This window comes from Strongylocentrotus purpuratus, unplaced genomic scaffold (genome assembly GCF_000002235.5).
Source record: "Strongylocentrotus purpuratus isolate Spur 01 unplaced genomic scaffold, Spur_5.0 spur5_scaffold_6, whole genome shotgun sequence".
NCBI classification, from domain to species: Eukaryota; Metazoa; Echinodermata; class Echinoidea; order Camarodonta; family Strongylocentrotidae; genus Strongylocentrotus; species Strongylocentrotus purpuratus.
In genome coordinates this window covers 2773736-2792650 of record NW_022145612.1, presented here as the reverse complement: position 1 = coordinate 2792650, position 18915 = coordinate 2773736, and the positions used below count along the sequence as shown (strand labels likewise).

At 39.5% G+C, this 18915-nt stretch overlaps 1 protein-coding gene across 1 annotated transcript; it reads left to right on the top strand.

Annotated features, from left to right (window-relative positions):
* Positions 1 to 8353: 8353 nt before the first annotated feature.
* LOC115929961 lies at positions 8354 to 12882 on the top strand. Its single transcript, XM_031000165.1, has 2 exons — positions 8354 to 9223; positions 9565 to 12882. Exon 2 carries the CDS (start codon positions 9809 to 9811, stop codon positions 10919 to 10921), a length of 1113 nt encoding a protein of 370 aa, XP_030856025.1. The 5' UTR covers positions 8354 to 9223; positions 9565 to 9808; the 3' UTR covers positions 10922 to 12882.
* The last annotated feature ends 6033 nt before the right edge of the window (positions 12883 to 18915 follow it).

Genomic DNA, 18915 nt, shown 5'->3' with positions numbered 1-18915 from the left:
ACATAAAGACAGAAAGAGAAAATGATAGAAGGAAAACAAGGAATAACATAACGGAACAGGCCACGATAAAGACCATACCTTCTTAGAGCCTCTCCTGTATGTCATCCCCATCATCACCATTAACATCATCACCATCATCAACATCATCATTATCATCATCAACATCATCAACATCGTCAACATCATCATCAACATCACATCAACAACATCATCAACATCATCACCATCATATCATCACCATCATCATCACCATAATCAACATCAACATCATCCCCATCATCACCACCACCATCATCATCATCATCAACATCATCACTATCACCACCACCACTATCACCATCATCACCATCACAACCACCACCACCATCACCTTCATCATCATCACCATCATCACCATCATCACCATCATCACCACGACAACCATCATCACCATCAACACCATCACCACCATCCCTACCACCATCACCACCACCATCATCATCACCATCATCACCACCATCACCACCATCAACATCATCACCACCACTATCATAATCACCACCACCATCACCATCACCATCACCACCACCACCACCTAAATCATCATCACCATCATCACCACCACCACCATCACCATCATCACCATCATCACCACCACCACCACCACCACCATCACCATCATCACCACCACTATCATAATCACCACCACCATCACCATCACCATCACCACCACCACCACCTAAATCATCATCACCATCATCACCACCACCACCATCATCATCACCACCATCACCATCACCACCACCACCACCATAACCACCACCACCACAACCACCATCATTATCACCATCATCACCACCACAATCACCATCACCAGTTCATCACCATCATCACTACCATGTTACACCACCTCCATCATCACCACCACCACCACCACCACCACCATCACCATCACCATCATCACCACCACCACCACCACCACCACCATCACCTTCATCATCACCATCATCACCACCACCACCAGGCGCGGATCCAGGATTTTCCAATAGGGGGGGCCGGAGATTTGAAAAATTGCGCAGACCGTTTTTCAACTCAACATACCAATACTGACAAGGTCATATTAGAAGCACCATACCGGTACAATTTTTTACATTTTCATCGGGGGGGGGGGGGGGGGGGGGGGAGGGGGGGGGGGCTAAAGCCTCTTTCCCGAAAAAGTAATTTTCTGGTTTCACAATTCGGCTAGTGAGCGAAGCAAGCGAGCACAAATTTGAGGATAATATGTATTTTGTGAAAGTGTTATTTATCTCCAAAATCTACGAGAAAAGATATTTAAAAAAAAATCATATTCGGGCAGGTCGCTGTTCCCCCCCCCCCCCTTTACGCGCGAAGCGCAGAAGCTTTGATGTTTCATGAAATTATTAGAGAAAGAAGACGATTCGTTGTATCGTTCTCGATTCTTAATCATTGTCTGAATTCAGTTTCCCCCTTTCGCACGAAGCGCGGAAGCTTTGACGTTTCTTTAAATTATTAGAGAAAGAAGACGATTCGTCGTTCCGTTCTCGACTCGTCTAAATGAAGTTTCCCCTTCCGCGCGGAGCGCGGAATTTTAGGCGATTCATCACAAGATAGAGAAAGGAAGACGATTCGTTGTACCGTTTTCGACTTTAAATAAGCCCTATTCATTTTGTCTGAATTCAGTTTCCCCCTCTCGCGCGAAGTGCGGAAGCTTTGACTTTTCCTTACATTATGAGAAAAAGCAGACGATTCGGTGTACTGTTCTCGAATCTTAATCCTAATCTGAATGAAGCTTCCCCCTCCCGCGCGAAGCGCGGAAGTTTTGGTTTTATTAAATTATTAGAGAAAGAAGACGATTCGTCGTATCGTTTTAGACTCTTAATAAACCCTATTCATCTGAATTCAGTTTCCCCCTCTCGCTCGAAGCGCGAAAGCTTTTACGTTTTCTCATATCATTAGAGAAAGAACGATTCGTTGTACCGTTTTCGGCTCTAAATAAGCCCTATTAATTTTGTCTGAATTCAGTTTCCCCACCCCCTCTCGCGCGAAGCTGTGACATTTCATTAAATCATTAGAGAAAAAAAGACGATTCGTTGTACCGTTCTCGACTCTTAATCCTTGTCTGAATTGAGTTCCTCCCTCCCGCGCAAAGCGCGGAAGCTTAGACGTTTCATTCAATTATTAGAGAAAGAAGACGATTCGTCGTACCGTTTTCGACTCTTAATAAGCCCTATTCATCTGAATTCAGTTTCCCCTTCTCGCGCGAAGCGCGGAAGCTATGACATTTCCTTAAATTATTAGAGAAAGAAGACGATTCGTCGTACTGTTCTCGACTCGTCTAAATGAAGTGTTCCCCTTCCGCGCGAAGCGCGAAATTTTTGGAGTTTCATCACAATATAGAGAAAGGAAGACGATTCCTCATACCGTTTTCGAACATTATTATTATTAAGCCCTATTCATCTGAATTCAGTTTTCCCCTCTCGCGCGAAGCGCGAAAGCTTTGACGTTTCCTCAAATTATTAGAGAAAGAACACGATTCGTTGTAACGTTTTCGACTTTTAGTAAGCCCTATTTGTCTGAATTCAGTTTCCCACTTTCGCGCGAAGCGCGGAAGCTTTGACGTTTCCTTAAATTATTAGAGAAAGAAGACGATTCGTTGTACCGTTCTCGATTCGTCTAAATGAAGTTTCCCCTTCCGCGCGAGCGCGGAATTTTCGGCGTTTTATCACAATATAAAGAAAGGAAAATGATTCGTCGTACCGTTGTTGACTCTTAAACCTTGTTTGAATTTAGTTTCTCCGAAAATTTTAAACCTCTGATTTCTTTAGCTGATATTATAGGAAAGTGAAACTTCGAGAAAATACAAGTATTGTAGTTGTAGTCACTCTCGAAGTCGTCACAGCGGATAAGAAGTCGCAGTTCGTAGGGAAAAAAACTTGTCGGCCGACCGACAATATACATCTCACCGACTTCAAACTTATGCATTGATGAGGATCGAGCAAGAATACCGACACAGCTGACGCGACACAGCAACCCGTGTCTTTCTTGCTCCCTCGACGAGACGACTCCACCCAACAACCCCCTTTTCTCTTTTACTCCCACTCCTCCTCTCTCAGACTCTTACCTCCCCTCTCTGTCCTCTCTTTCATCCCCCGTTTCTTTTGTTTCCCTTTCACTCTTTTTCTTCTTTTTTTCCTTTTCTTTCTTTTCTTTCTTTTCCATTCTTTCCTCTCCCCCTCTTTTTCTTTTTTCTCTTTCTTTCTTCTCTTTTCTTTCCTTTCTTTTCCTTTCTTTCCTTTCTTTTCCTTTCTTTCTTTTCTTTTCCTTTTCTTTTTTTCTTTTCTTTCCCTTCCCCTCTCTTTTTTTCCCTCCCCCTTTTCTCTTTTTCCCGACGGCAGCACAATTTTACCGACAATATCCTGACAGGTGGGGGTGTCGCACCCCACACCCCCCCCCCCTTTGGCGACGCCCCTGCCCCTCTAGCGGAAAGCGCAGAAGCTTAACGTTTCATTAAATTATTAGAGAAAGAAGACGATTTGTTGTACCGGTCTCGACTTGTCAGAATTTTCAAAATTGTTTCTTTGTCTGCTCCTTTTCCGTCCTATGTCCTTTTAATGCCCCTACCGCCCTAGCTACGCATGCTTTAAAGGGAAAATGAAGCAATAATGATTGTGATAGCACCCAATTAGGTCAGTAGAAATGAAAGGGGAAAAAAAATTATTACACCAACCATGGAATAATCCCGACCCGACCGGGATAACTACCCATGTCATAGTTTTGTGTTATCGGGCGAGGGCCGGGGTCTAGCGACCAAGCGTGATTTTGCAATGTAGAATGCTGAAATTATGCATTCTAGAAAATCCCTCAGCCCAATATGTACGTTCTTTCATTTCTTTCTAGCTATATATCTAAATTTCCAGGGGGACGTGTCCCTCTATCGGGCCCAGGATCGCTGCCCCTGTCCATGATTACTACCAACATGAGTTCAAATATAAGCGCAAGCGAGTTGGTATGAGCTGAATCCGATTGAAGAGCAACATAAGAGTTGTGAAGCGGCCCTACGTTTAATTTAAAATTTGACTGTTGAGTATATAGCTTCTATTTGAAAGACATCCAAAATATTGTGCCCTTTTCAATTTTTTTTCAAAAGCAGGGGCTGTTTTTAACGTTTTACTTTGAATCCGTGGCTCGAAATTTTATGCGGCCGGCCCGGCCCCCTCTATTCAATAACGTTTCCCAAGCCTTCTGGAATGACCCCAAATCTTCCGATTACAGTTTTTCCCTTATTCGTCGTTACTGTCACTTAGCGCCATTTTCTTGTCTTTCCCCCTTTCTCACCCGACTTTTCTCCCCCCCCCCACCCACTCAGTGTTGTTTAGGGCATGTACATGTATGTTCCCTCTCTTTGAAAGCACCCCTTTATCTTCGGTGTGTAAAGTCATTGCGGGCCGGATTTTTGTGTATTACGGGCCGGACTTTGTTGTGTGAAAAGTAACCCTTTATCGGAGATTTTGGGAACACAAATTCGTTCCCTCCCACCCCGGAGTGGGAGTGAGGTGGGGGGGGGGGGGAATCTTCTTTTTCTTTTCTCCTTTTTTTTTCTCTCTCTTCTTTCTTTTCTCTTCTCCTTTCTTTTCTCTTCTCCTTTTTTCTTCTCTTCTCCTTTCTTTTTTTTCTCTTTTTTTTTTGCGCCGCCAATAGGGGGGCCGCGGCCGTTTCGGCCCCCCCCTGGATCCGCCACTGCACCACCACTACCAATCCATCACCTTCATCATCACCATCATCACTACCACCACCACCGTCACCATCATCATATATTAATCATCATCATCAACATCGATGAACATCAACATCATCATCATCATCATCATCATCAACGAGGTATATGCGTCGGAACGCCAACGGGAGGCTCAGAGGGCACCCCGCCCAAACTCCTGGCAGGCGGTATCTGAATTTCAAAAAATACGCATTTATTTTACGGGCATAGGCCTACAGCTCTTACTTATGGGTTGCTCCATACTGTATAGACGTTTTCAGGGAAACAAAGCGCAGTGTTTTTTCCAATTCATGGTGTTCCTTTATCATTTCTGCTGCCTATTTTTTTTATACACATAACCGACATTTTTGGAGTAGGCGAGATCGAATTGTGGTGTTTTCAGCGTGGTGGGAGCGGCCATATTAACATCATCATGCCATTACATAATCACCGGATGACGATACGGCTGATCGAAATCGAGCGGCAACGGGCAATATGATGCATGAAATGTAGCTGAAGTCTCATCAAAGTCTGTGGGAAATGGGACGGTTACTCCACTGAATGTGCAGTCGAGATGGAGCGGACTCCAACAACGCGAGGGCCATCGATAAGAGGCTAGTTTAAAGGTAATACAAAGTTTGGTATCGGGTCGTGAATTTAGTTCAAATGAACATATGCGATCCTACAATATTCACTGATCGTTGTCGCGGTCGAAATCGAATCTAAACTTATGAAATCATAAATAATAAACACATTATGTTGTATAGCTCCCTCTCAAGGTCAAGATGTTAATTAAGCTATAAAAAATGTGTCTCGACTAAAATCGACCGATTAGCTATTCCCGTTCGGAAATTATATACCACAACTACATATTCTGAGATTTCCATGATCGCAGCTACCATTGTACGGCCGTAGGAGCTATATAAAATTTAATAAAATTTACCGGGAGCACTGGTAAATCTTTATATTCAATTTTTCTCGAAAGCAGAAATGTTTTAGTGCTTTTGATACATCCACAGGGGCATCCAAATATATGAAAACTGTAAAGATTCACTATCCACCCATTTTTCAAAATTTCCCAAAACTTTGTAATACCTTTAACAGTGGACCTCATTGGGACCGTTATGAATCATGGCTGTAAGCTACTGGTTCAGGGTGTGGTCTCCATTGGCAGGCGCGGATCCAGGATCTTCCAATTGGGGGGGGGGGGCAGAAATTTGTAAATTGCGCAGACTGTTTTTTAAACTCAACATACCAATACTGACAAGGTCATATTAGAAGCACCATACCGGTTCAATTTTCGACATTTTCATGGGTGGGGGGGGGGGGGGCTATTGCCTCTTGCCCGAAAAAGTAATTTTCTGGTTTCACAATTCGGCTAGTGAGCGAAGCGAGCGAGCAAATATTTGAGCATAATATGTATTTTGTGAAAGTGTTATTTATCACCAAAATAAATGAGAAAAGATTAAAAAAAAAAAAAAATCATATTCGGGCAGCTCGCTGTCCCCTCCCCCCCCCCCTATATTACGCGCGAAGCGCAGAAGCTTTGATGTTTCATTAAATTATTAGAGAATGAAGAAGATTCGTTGTACCATTCTCAAATCTTAATCCTTGTCTGAATTCAGTTTCCCCCCTCCCGCGTAAAGCGCAGAAGCTTATTAACCTTTCATTAAATTATAAGAGAAAGAAGACGATTCGTTGTACCGTTCTCGACTCTTAATCCTTGTCTGAATTAAGTTTTTCCCCCTCTCGCGCGAAGCGCGGAAGCTTTGACGTTTCATTAAATTATTAGAGAAAGAAGACGATTCGTTGTATCATTCTCGTCTCTTAATCCTTGTTTGAATTCAGTTTTCCCCTCTCGCGGGAAGCGCGGAAGCTTTGACGTTTCATTAAATTATTAGAGAAAGGAGATGAATCAGATGATTCGTTGTTCCATTCTTGATTCTAATTCCTAGTCTGAATTGAGCCCCCCCACCCCCTCCTCCCGCGCGAAGCGTGGGAGCTTTGACGATTCATTAAATTATTAGAGACAGAAGACGGTTCGTTGTGCCATTCTCGACTCTCAATCCTTGTCTGAATTCATTAGCCCCCCCCCCCTCCCGAGTAAAGCGCGGAAGCTTTGACATTTCATTAAATTATTCTCGTCTTGACAAAATTTTCAAAAATGTTTCTTTGTCTGCTTCTTTTTTTTTGTCCTATGTCCTCTTACTGCCCCTACCGCCCCTGGCTACGCGCCTGCTTTAAAGGGAAAATGAAACAATCATGATTGTGATGGCACACAATTAGGTTAGTAGAAATTATATTACACAAATCATGGATAAATCACGGCTGGGAGCGTCATATCATACTTTTGTGTTATCGGGCGAGGGAAGGGGCGTAGCGACCAAGCGAGATTTACGCAATGTTGAATGCTGAAATTATGCATTCTAGAAAATCCCTAAGCCCAATATGTACGTTTTCCGCTTTATTTCTTTCTAGCTATATTTCTACATTTCCTGGGGGATGTGTCCCCCTATCGGGCCCAGGATTGCCGCACCTGTCCATGATTACTACCAACATGATATGAGTTCAAATACAAGCACAAGCGAGTTGGTATGAGCTGAATCCAAATGAAGGGCCCTACCGTTAATTTAAAATTTGACTGTTGAGTATATAGCTTCTATTTAAAAGACGTACAATATATTGTGTCCCTTTTCAAATTCCTCACTACAGAGTGATGACCTTTATAGCGCAGGGGCTGTTTTTAACGTTTAACTTTGAATCCGCAGCACGAGATTCTATGCGGCCGGCCAGCCCCTCTATTCAATAACGTTTGCCAAGCCTTCTGGAATGACCCCAAATCTCCCGATTATAGTTTTCCCTTTTTCGTCTTTACTGTCGCTTAGCACAATTTCCTAGCCTTTCCCCTTTCTCACCCGACTTTTCTCCCCCCCCCCCCCCCCCCCCCACCCACTCAGTGTTATTTAGGGTACGCGCGCATGTGTACCCTCTCTTTGAAAGCACCCCATCTATCTACGGTGTGTAAAGTCAGTACGGGCCGGATTTTTGTGTATTACGGGCCCGAAGTTTTGGGGTGAAAAGTAACCCTTTATCGGAGATTTTGGAAAAACAAACTCGGTCCCTCCGACCCAGGAGGGGGAGGGGGGAGAGGGGCTTTCTTCTTTTTCTTTTCTCCTTTTTTCTCTCTCTCTCTCTGTTTCTTTTCTCTTCTCTTTTCTTTTCTTTTCTCTTCTCCTTTCTTTTCTCTTCTCCTTTTTTCTTCTCTTTTCCTTTCTTTTTTTCTCTTCTTTTCTTCCTCTTTTTTTCCTTCTTTTTCTTTGCGCCGCCAATAGGGGGGGGGGGGGGGGTCTCGTCCGCTTGCATCAAGTACCACTGTATTATACACTGTCTTGCTGGGGGTAAGCTCATATTCTGTTTGTAAATGTATTTATAGAATATCAACGAGTATGCACTTTCCACTATACAGTTAACGTGATGGTACGTGACGATTGTTTTCATTACTCACCTAGTGGGAAAAACCCACTCATGATATTATTAAAGGGATACTATATATGGACAACCTGGTCATCCTTTTCTCAGGTTGAATCAGTTCCTACGACAGTTACTCAAACAAAAGGTATGATTCTGCGGAATAAAGCTCGAACAAACATATTTCAATTATGGTGGGACGTAATGGTCTTAATAAAGAACATTATTGGAGGGCTGAATGAATCACATGAATATTCTTTTTAAGTCTCCCTGGAATCGGACTCCGAAAAGCAATCGTGATATTCAAAAATCAAAGAGGCCTGACTTAATAAACAAAAATGGCTCATATACCTATCATGGAAATAGTATGTACATGGTTTATAATAACCAAGTTGGTAATAATAGAACGTTATAGTCCAGTAGTGCACACACACATCCTGCTTGCCAATCATACCGCAACAAAAAATTGACGTAGGCATGCTGGTATGTCAGGGCTAGTCTGAATATACAAACCGCTTTGCTTCACGACGACATCTGACCTAAGCGATTAACCTTACGAAGAATTGGAGGAAACATTGATCAAACTAACAGTTTGTATCTTTGTAAATCCTTCGTGATGTAATGAGAATCCATTTTCTCTGCATGTTCTTTATCATAAGATGACATGTTGAAAAGTTCAGTTTTGTTAATCAGGTAACGAGTTTGAATTATTAGACTGATTAAAGAGGATACTGGTGATGTTGTCAATATTAATTGGAATAGTGCAGTTGTGACAAACATCATTTAGTGTGAGATGTTGCAATGGTAGGCTATATAGACATCCACCAAATTAGCAACATATTACGCAACGCATTTTTTTTCTGGCGGATGGTAAAGTTTTGAGGTCGTAACATCATGTAGACTAGCTACTGCTATTGAATTCTGCGTCAGCTCATAACTGTTGCTCAAGAGATGAGTGTACACAGATGTATCGTTGGACTAACTATGAGCACATATTAAACAGTAAGTATGATAAGTGGTAAAGTTCACAAACCGTTACTTGTAAACAAAGATCGACTATATATCTGGATTTGATGTGCGTATATTATGCATGGCAAAGCTGATGGCCATGAACAAACAAATATTCCACATACCATGATCATGATGCTTATCCAAATATCTAACACGTATTGTAATTTATTTTTAACATTCAGATGATGTCGATTAAATTGTGAATATCAATTTTCCACATATTTAGTATGGACTTAAACTATATGCTTCAAGGAATGATAAAATTAATTCTTTTAACACATTAATTGTTGAAACCACTGCAATTTTATTTGTTTCCTTTTCTCTCATTTCAGCATTTACAGACATGCACAATTTGAAATAATACGCCAAGACACTGAATGTACGACGACATTCGGAAGTAAACCTGCTGCTGCTGCAATACCAACTTTTAGACTGGGGGAACCCGAGATATTATCGTTAATTCAAAGTGCAATCAAATGTATATAATCACTAAATCAATTTGAAATACAAAGCAAACAATTTTACGAGGCCAAAGTTTTAGTAAGTTTCCGCAATCAAACCTGTTGCCTATTTACCATGGAGGAACTTTGTCGGATCATTGCCAAGGAGTCTCAGTGTCCATCTTGTCTGAAGGAATTCCAGGAGCCAAAGGTATTGTCATGTTCTCATACGCTTTGCCTTCAGTGTGTAAAACGACTAACCATTCAAGAAGCAGAGTGTGTCTTCAAGGTCAGATGTCCAACGTGCAAGGTCGAAACTGCACTTCCAAAGGAGGGAAGCCCAGGTATTCCAACCAACGCTGCCATAGTGTCTTTGCTGTCTGCTGTCCATACCTTCAAGGTAGAACATGGTCTCGAAAAGGAAGTGGGATTGTGGAAGTTTAAGGTGAATGAAATAGACCTTCCTTCCAAGGATTGCGCAAATGGAATGGCGGCCACGCAGGACAATCGAATAGGCCTCGTTGATCGATTCGGAGGCATCCACTTGTACTCGCCAAGTGGATCCAGGGAAACGATACTCCCTGGTGTAGAGAAAATACAGGGTGTGGTTTTCTTCAAGACTGGTCGGTTCGCGGTTCTTTTTAGTGACAACAATGTTCGTCTTTACAACTCAAGTAGCCAATGTCTTGATGTTAGATTTAAGACGATGAGTATTGAAGATGGCGGCTGTAGTGTACTGACCGGGGACAACAAGGGCGATGTTTATGTTGGATACAATGGCATGGCTAACAGCAGGATCCAGATTTTCACACAAGAAGGAGGAAAACAAACGGGGGAAATACCTTGCGTTGGATTCAAAGCCAAGAAGTTGCTCGCGATGGCTTCGAAAGATTTGCTGGTAGCTGATATTTGCTACAAAAACGGAAATGTTCGCTCCTCAAAAGTTATCCTCATCGATGAGACGGGAAGAGAAATATGGTCAACAGAGAGAGAAGGTGTCCAAGTACAGATGACTAATGGTCAAGATGATACCATAATGATGTCTTGGTTAAGGTCCGAAAGTGCAAATGACATTGGACTTCTGACGATTGAACAGTATTCAAAGGACATGAAAGACATGAAGACTCTTATCTCAGATTATGAAGTTGTAACTTCTACCTGCCCATCTTACCACTTACAGCAATTCTCGTCTGGAGAGTTGGCTTTCTGTACAGCGAATAACTTGTATATACTCACAAGAATCGCATAAATTCAGTGTTAAAAATGCAGGTAAAGGATACCCACAAAACATACAATTTATAAATGAATTATTCATACTCCTTGTAAAATATTGTTTAAACTCATTTTCTGAATATTGACTTCAATTGGATTCATTGCCCTAATATGGTTGGTTTTGAATTGGTAACCCTTTTGAGGAGTTTGAAGTACATAATCAGAATAATGTTAATTACTCGTTTCGCGTTAGGATGTGGACACATTTAAAATGATTTGCATAAATGTATTTTATGCAAGACAGAATTGTATTTTAAAATTAGTGGAATGTATTGGTCGTTATATACAGTGATTTCATAGTGTGTGGCTTAGGTTCGGGTTATCTTTATTAGCACAAGATCGCAACTAAAGGGCAATTTAAATACCTCATCGTATATCACTTAGAAATCAAGTTCGGATTACGTAATATGTCATTGCAATGTTTAGGGATGGACAGGGCTATTGTATAAATTGCCTTAATTTGATATGTCAAAAGAAGTTTCGAACACCAATTTATCGCAAAGGATTGGATTTGAGCGCTTTCAATGTTATTACTCGGATATTTAAACTTTATGCTTCGTGCTTTTTCCATTTCCATAGGAGGAAGTACAGTCAAGCCAAATTTTACATTGCCTTTAGGTACCCCGGGCTGATCATATAGCATTTTTTACTTGCACGTCACTGTTTTACCGTATAAAGAAATTATACACCCTTTTGTTGTCTGCACATTCACCTGCTGTCACAACACATCCCATCCCAGTATAGCTTGGAAAAGCTGCTTCAGCCGGGAATTACCTCATCAAGTATCAAGTATCATGATGTACTGTATTATAGTAGTTGAATTTAAACGCTTGCACACATTTCTATAATCAATCGTAAGCAATCGTAATGTTCAATACACCTTTCATAACCTGAACTTAATGAGGTATTAAATGACCCATACGAATACTTTTAAGCATTAGCGCTGCCTGGGAGAGCAACATTCCAATCAAAATTAGTTGTTTACATATTGTGTGCATATTACACTGTATAAGGTATCGGCACATTTGATATTCTATCAAAAATGTTAGCCTTTAATTTGTCGGTAATTCTTGACAACCTAGAATACAAAACCTGGTTACGCAAGTCCTCATGCAACGAAAGAAATATAATGTACATGAAATTTGTTTGGTGTTTAAATTCATTAAGCATATTTTATTCTTCATGAAAAAGGAATTTTCTTTACCACCCCTCCCCCGATATTGGTATTGACTGGCATAACTGGTCACACCGTCACACAAGAATAAAGAGTTGGATACTTGGATTTGGAAATGTCTTAAACTATTTTATTGGTGAATTTTAATGTCATCTAAATGAAACCTTTTAAATCATTCATATTCTTTTATGAAAGTTACTGCATTATTTTAGGCTTTAAAAATCTATTCTAGATGTGAATATAGATAAATTAGAAATAATAGGAGTATATGTGAATTGTAATTAACTAAAGATTTTTGGCAATAAAACATTGCTTTCTTTACTGGTCTATTTACACTTATTTTCTATGTGCAATCTTGAACTAATATAAATCTTGAAAAAGTATTTTAAATGCATTTTATTTAGTGTTGTCCTTGGATGTTCGAATGTTCTTCATTGACACTATAGCAACTTAGCATTATAAATTCACCCACGTCGCCAAACATTCTATGAGACATGCTTTACGGGTCTAAGAGTCATGGTTACTGCATGTATAAGGTTATACACACCTAAAATTCTACTTTGGAACCCTTTTAGATCATACAATCTACTATCATCAACTCTCTGTCTCTGTCTGTCTATCTCCCCCTCTTTCTCTCTCTTTCTCTCTCTCTCTCCCTCTCTCTGTCAATGTAGCAATTTTCTATCAATTGTATACTCGTTTGTCTTTCTGAAAAGTCCAATTACACTCTCATGCTTACGGCAACTGCAATATCAGGACCTTTACAGTGGTGGTAGTCGGGGAGGGGGGGGGGGGGGAATAAGGGTAACAAACACCGTTGGAGACTATATTTGTCTCCGCCGGAAAACATTAAAGCATGTAATTTAATCATCCGTTCAACTCACTACCAGGGTGGGGTGTTTCACTAACAGAAACACCTCCATTTTATATTAAAGAATTCGATTACATAGGAGCAACAGCTTCAGTGGAACGAATGCCCCAAGCCTCCCGCCCATTTCCTTGTGTTACCTCTGCTCATCGGTTAAGTTCTTTTAAACACTACGTGATTTTCATACTACATGTACTCCACAGCCGTGACAATTGTCATAGTTATATAGTTATATAAAAAGCCTGGGTACATCATTAAAACTAGAAATATGAATGGAGAACTGATAATCAAATATCGAGTTCTTCGTATTATCATAACAAATTGAATATGCATATCACTCATGATCTAGCATTTTTCATCTTTCCATGGGTCATTCTCGTTTTAATATAAAAATATTGTACTTTCCGGCTTTTCTTCACATGTAGTCTTTGTTCTTTAAAAACAAATCTAAATGGCTGTGCTTTCTTTCAAAGTATATTGAGGATAAATTAAGTGAAAACAATATGGGGTATCCTGAATTGGAGTAGCACTTTATACTTATTACTAATTAAATTCCTTGTTTTTCAAAATTTGAATTAGTAAACATGCACATTTTTAAGAAGTGTAGATTTTTTGGGCCCAATAAAAAAACCCGCATCTAACACGACTTAGATAAATAATTGACTTCATAATTAGCAACAGTAGGTGGCAATGAGTTTTAATAAATACTTGTATTGACAATGGGAGTGTAACCTCGTTCGATATTCATCTATGATTAATTTCTTTCATTAGAGAAACACAATGCCAGTGCACGTTGGCAAACCCAGATACATAATTTGAAGTATTCATAACAAAGAAACATTCTAAAAAAGAAATAGGTCACACAAAATTCCTTTATGATCTTCCATTGAATTGTGAGCGCTCTGTGGGGAGGGGGGGGGGGGATACAATCTATAGCAAGTGTTTGTTTATCTGTGATTGTGTCTAGTTTTGCTGACAGGAATTATGCCTCGGAATTGTTTTCACAACAAAAAAGTAATTACCATTTTTACGAAAATACACAGCCAACCAAATGATTTTCTTCTTTATTTTAGAAATTTTGCTCATTTATATCATATTTTCAAATTAAAAAGCAATAAAACAATCTGTAAAAGTAAGCATTGATAATTGAATTGGTTTCTTACAATATTGAAAAATGATGGAAATTTTTCAACTTAGATTAAAAAAAAATGAAAACACATTCACATATAGTGCGTCCCAGAAAAAAATGCATGAAGTCTTTCGTATACGGCTGATTGTCAACGAAACGGAGTTAAGTCTTTTGTCAATTCCGTTTGTTGCTACGGCAGGCAGCCAGTGAAAACGAATTCGTTTAATCAAATTATGGAAATGCAAGCATCACTTTAAACAAACAGAACTTTGTTATTCCTTGCTCATTTTCCCTGATTGAAGTGTCATAATAAGGAAAGGGCAGAAACTGAACTTTCTAGAAATGTGAATTTTCCTACAAAATTCAGATACCGCCCGCCAAATGACTTCTTGCTTTCCTTCCTTCAAATTGCTTTTAATCACTCATGCGTGAAATATGCATCATATGAGTTGTATCAAATGAAAGAGAAGGCTACAAGCTTTACAAATATGTGTCATTTATTAATAATAATTGTGATTAAGTTATGATAAAACATCGATTTCGTTTTTCGGTTTCGTTTTTCTAGGACGCACTGTATAAAAAATAACGAGAGGGGGACATTTCCAAAACTAGTCTATACCTTTAATAGTTTGAAATCAGGAATGTATTATTATGATACTATTACACCATCACATTTATAACATTTCAATAAAAAGTTCATCTTTATTTGATTTAAATCATAAGACCGTGTTAAGGTTTATCGGAGAGCTTGGCCATTGGTGATGAAGAGGAAATCAGATATGCATGAAGGAAAAAAAAACAGAAGAAAAAACACCCCAGAACACAAGCTTTTCAATTGCAGGTCCAGGGCTTTGTTACAGGAGGGGATCCGTCAGCACACCAACTTTCAGAGATAGAACATCGTTGCTGGCCTATATAGTAGATGTCATGCCAGCGAGCAAAGTGTTACACTTTAATCTTTCAGTGATTGATAACAACAAATGAAAAAGAACATTCCTCTTCATCCTCCACGCCCTTTCAGAAAGTTTTCTTTGCATTCTATAAAAGAAATTCAGACGAACCCAATCGTAAAATAAAAGAGAAGCTACCATGTCTTCACTTTGAGAACGATAACAACAAGGTTATGGTTATGCGTCATATGCTTTCATCGTAAGTCTGTGTGTCATTATAACTTTTCATTACATTTTCCATTGTAATTCATAATCATTTATTATATCCATGATTCATATTCGTTAATTTGTATTAAATGTAAGCATTGTTTGATTTTCAGGAAGCAAACCGCCTTAAAATTCATAATATTATAGTTTACTTCATCGATTTTTTCTTCTGTTCACTGCTGAAAACAAATCCTTTCACTTTTATCATGACTTTTGGGTTACTGAATAGTAGCTTTGCTCCCGCGACAATAGACCTGTTTACCGACATATTTAAATGTATACTTTTTGAACAAAGGTTTTCTTGACAACCTTGTACCTTGTTTTCTTGTACGCATGCTTGTACGCAATTTGTTTTTATGTGTGTGTTTTGGAGGAAACCCCCCTCAAATGTATGTTGTGGTAAAGGGTGACAAAAAAGTGACCTTACCCCCCCCCCCCTCCCCCTACTGAACGAAATATCGGTCGGCATAATTTTTCAATTTCCGGGACCAAAAAAAAAATATGTGCTACAAAAATTGGGAATTTCGATACTTTACCTACAGGTTGAACTTTTATTTAAAAATTAATCGATACAAATTAAGGTATAAAGGTATTTTATTGAATGGAACAAATAAGCAGAATACTTGTACAACTTTAATAAAAATTGAAGATATGCTTTTCACAAAATTGTGTTTGCTTATTGATCATTTATTTTGTTGGACTGATAATGAATTATGGCTGTAAGGAACTGGTTCAGGATGGGGTCTCCATTGTGGGTACCACCTTTAACATAATTATTCAATCCAAACGCAGGTCAAACCCACACAAGTTTATAGTTGCAAGCTATTATACTGGAACATAAATGGCTTGATATCGATCGGGTATGGATCGACCTTCCTTATAGTCTGCTTGCATCAAGTTCAACAAGTATTATACACTGTCTTGCTGGGGGGTAAACTCATATTCTGTTTGAAATGTATTTATAGAATGACAACGAGTATACGCACTCTCCCCTATGCAGTTAACGTGATGGTACGTGACGATTGTTTTCATTACTCACCTGGTGGGGAAAACCCACTCATGATATGATTAAAAGGTTACTATGGACAACCTGGTCATCCTTTTCTGAGGTTGAATCAGTTCCTATGACAGTTACTCAAACAAAAGGTATGATTCTACGGAATAAAGCTTGAACAAGCATGGACATAGTGGTCATAATAAAGAACATTATTGGAGGACTGAATGAATACATGACATTCGTTCTAAGTGGTGTATTCCTGGAATCGACTCCTTTATCATAAGATGACATTTTTGAAGTACAGTTTTGTTAATCAAGTATCGAGCTTGAGTAAGTATGACGAAGGGTATTGTTTACGAACCGTTACTTGTAAACAAAGATCGACTATATAGCTGGATTTGATGTGCGTATATTATGCATGGCAAAGCTGATGGCCATGAACAATACAAAATACCTTTACAAAAATATTCCACAGACCATGATCATGATGGTTATCCAGAATATGTCTGGCACGAATTGTAATTTATGATTTTTAATATTCAGATGATGTCAGTTAAAATTGTGGATATTGATTTTCCGCATATTTAGTATTAACAAAACAATAGGCTTCAAGGCTAGATTTAATTTAATTGTTTAACACAATCATTGTGGATACCGCTGCAATTTATTAAGTTCTCTTTTCTCTCATTTCAGCATTTGCAGACATGCACAATTTGAAATAATACGCCAAGACACTGAATGAACGACGAAATTCGAGAGTAAACCTGCTACTGTTGCAATACCAACTTTTAGGCAGGGGAAACCTGGGACATTATCGTTAATTAAAAGTAAAATTAAATGTATATAATTACTAAATCAATTTAAAATACAAAGCAAATATTTTTACGAGGCCAAAGTTTTAATTCTGGATCAAAAGTTCCCGCCATCAAGACTGTTGCCTATTTACCATGGAGGAACTTTGTCGGATCATTGCCAAGGAGTTTCAGTGTCCATCTTGTCTGAAGGAATTCCAGGAGCCAAAGGTATTGTCATGTTCTCATACGCTTTGCCTTCAGTGTGTAAAACGACTAACCATTCAAGAAGCAGAGTGTGTCTTCAAGGTCAGATGTCCAACGTGCAAGGTCGAAACTGCACTTCCAAAGGAGGGAAGCCCAGGTATTCCAACCAACGCTGCCATAGTGTCTTTGCTGTCTGCTGTCCATACCTTCAAGGTAGAACATGGTCTCGAAAAGGAAGTGGGATTGTGGAAGTTTAAGGTGAATGAAATAGACCTTCCTTCCAAGGATTGCGCAAATGGAATGGCGGCCACGCAGGACAATCGAATAGGCCTCGTTGATCGATTCGGAGGCATCCACTTGTACTCGCCAAGTGGATCCAGGGAAACGATACTCCCTGGTGTAGAGAAAATACAGGGGGTGGTTTTCTTCAAGACTGGTCGGTTCGCGGTTCTTTTTAGTGACAACAATGTCCGTCTTTACAACTCAAGTAGCCAATGTCTTGATGTTAGATTTAAGACGATGAGTATTGAAGATGGCGGCTGTACTGTACTAACCGGGGACAACAAGGGCAATGTTTATGTTGGATACCATGGCATGGCTAACAGCAGGATCCAGATTTTCACACAAGAAGGAGGAAAACAAACGGGGGGAATACCTTGCGTTGGTTTCAAAGCCAAGAAGTTGCTCGCGATGGCTTCGAAAGATTTGCTGGTAGCTGATATTTGCTACAAAAACGGAAATGTTCGCTCCTCGAAGGTTATCCTGATCGATGAGACGGGAAGAGAAAAATGGTCAACAGAGAGAGAAGGTGTCCAAGCACAGCTGGCAAATGGTCTAGATGATACCATCATGATTGCTTGGTTAAGGTCCGAAAGTGCAAATGACATGGGACTCCTGACGATTGAACAATATTCAAAGGACATGAAAGACATGAAGACTCTTATCTCAGATTATGAAGTTGTAACTTCTACCTGCCCATCATACCATCTACAGCAATTCTCGTCTGGAGAGTTGGCTTTCTGTACAGCAAATAACTTGTATATATTCACAAGAATCGCATAAATTGTTAAAAATGCAGGTAAAGGTTACCCACAAAACCTACAATTTATAAATGAATTCTTCATACTCCTTGTAAAATGTTGTTTAAACCCATTTTTTGAATATTGACTTCAATTGGATTCATTGCCCTAATATGGCTTGTTATGAATTGGTAACCCTTTTGAGGAGTTTGAAGTACATAATCAGAATAATGTTAATTACTCGTTTCGCGTTAGGATGTGGACACATTTAAAATGATTTGCATAAATGTATTTTATGCAAGACAGAATTGTATTTTAAAATTAGTTGAATGTGTTGGTCGTTATATGCAGTGCTTTCATAGTGTGTGGCTTAGGTTCGGGTTATCTTTATTAGCACAAGATCGCAACTAAAGGGCAATTTAAATACCTCATCGTATATCACTTAGAAATCAAGTTCGGATTACGTAATTGCACTGTTCAGGGATGGACAGGGCTATTGTAATTGCCTTTAGTTGATATGTCAAAAGTAGTTTCGAACACCAATATATCGCAAAGGATTGGATTTGAGCGCTTTCAATGTTATTACTCGGATATTTAAACTTTATGCTTCGTGCTTTTTCCATTTCCAT

Bases quoted from the DNA above. Each gene is read 5' to 3' on its own strand.
- LOC115929961 (XM_031000165.1), top strand. From the start codon at position 9,809: ATGGAGGAACTTTGTCGGATCATTGCCAAGGAGTCTCAGTGTCCATCT.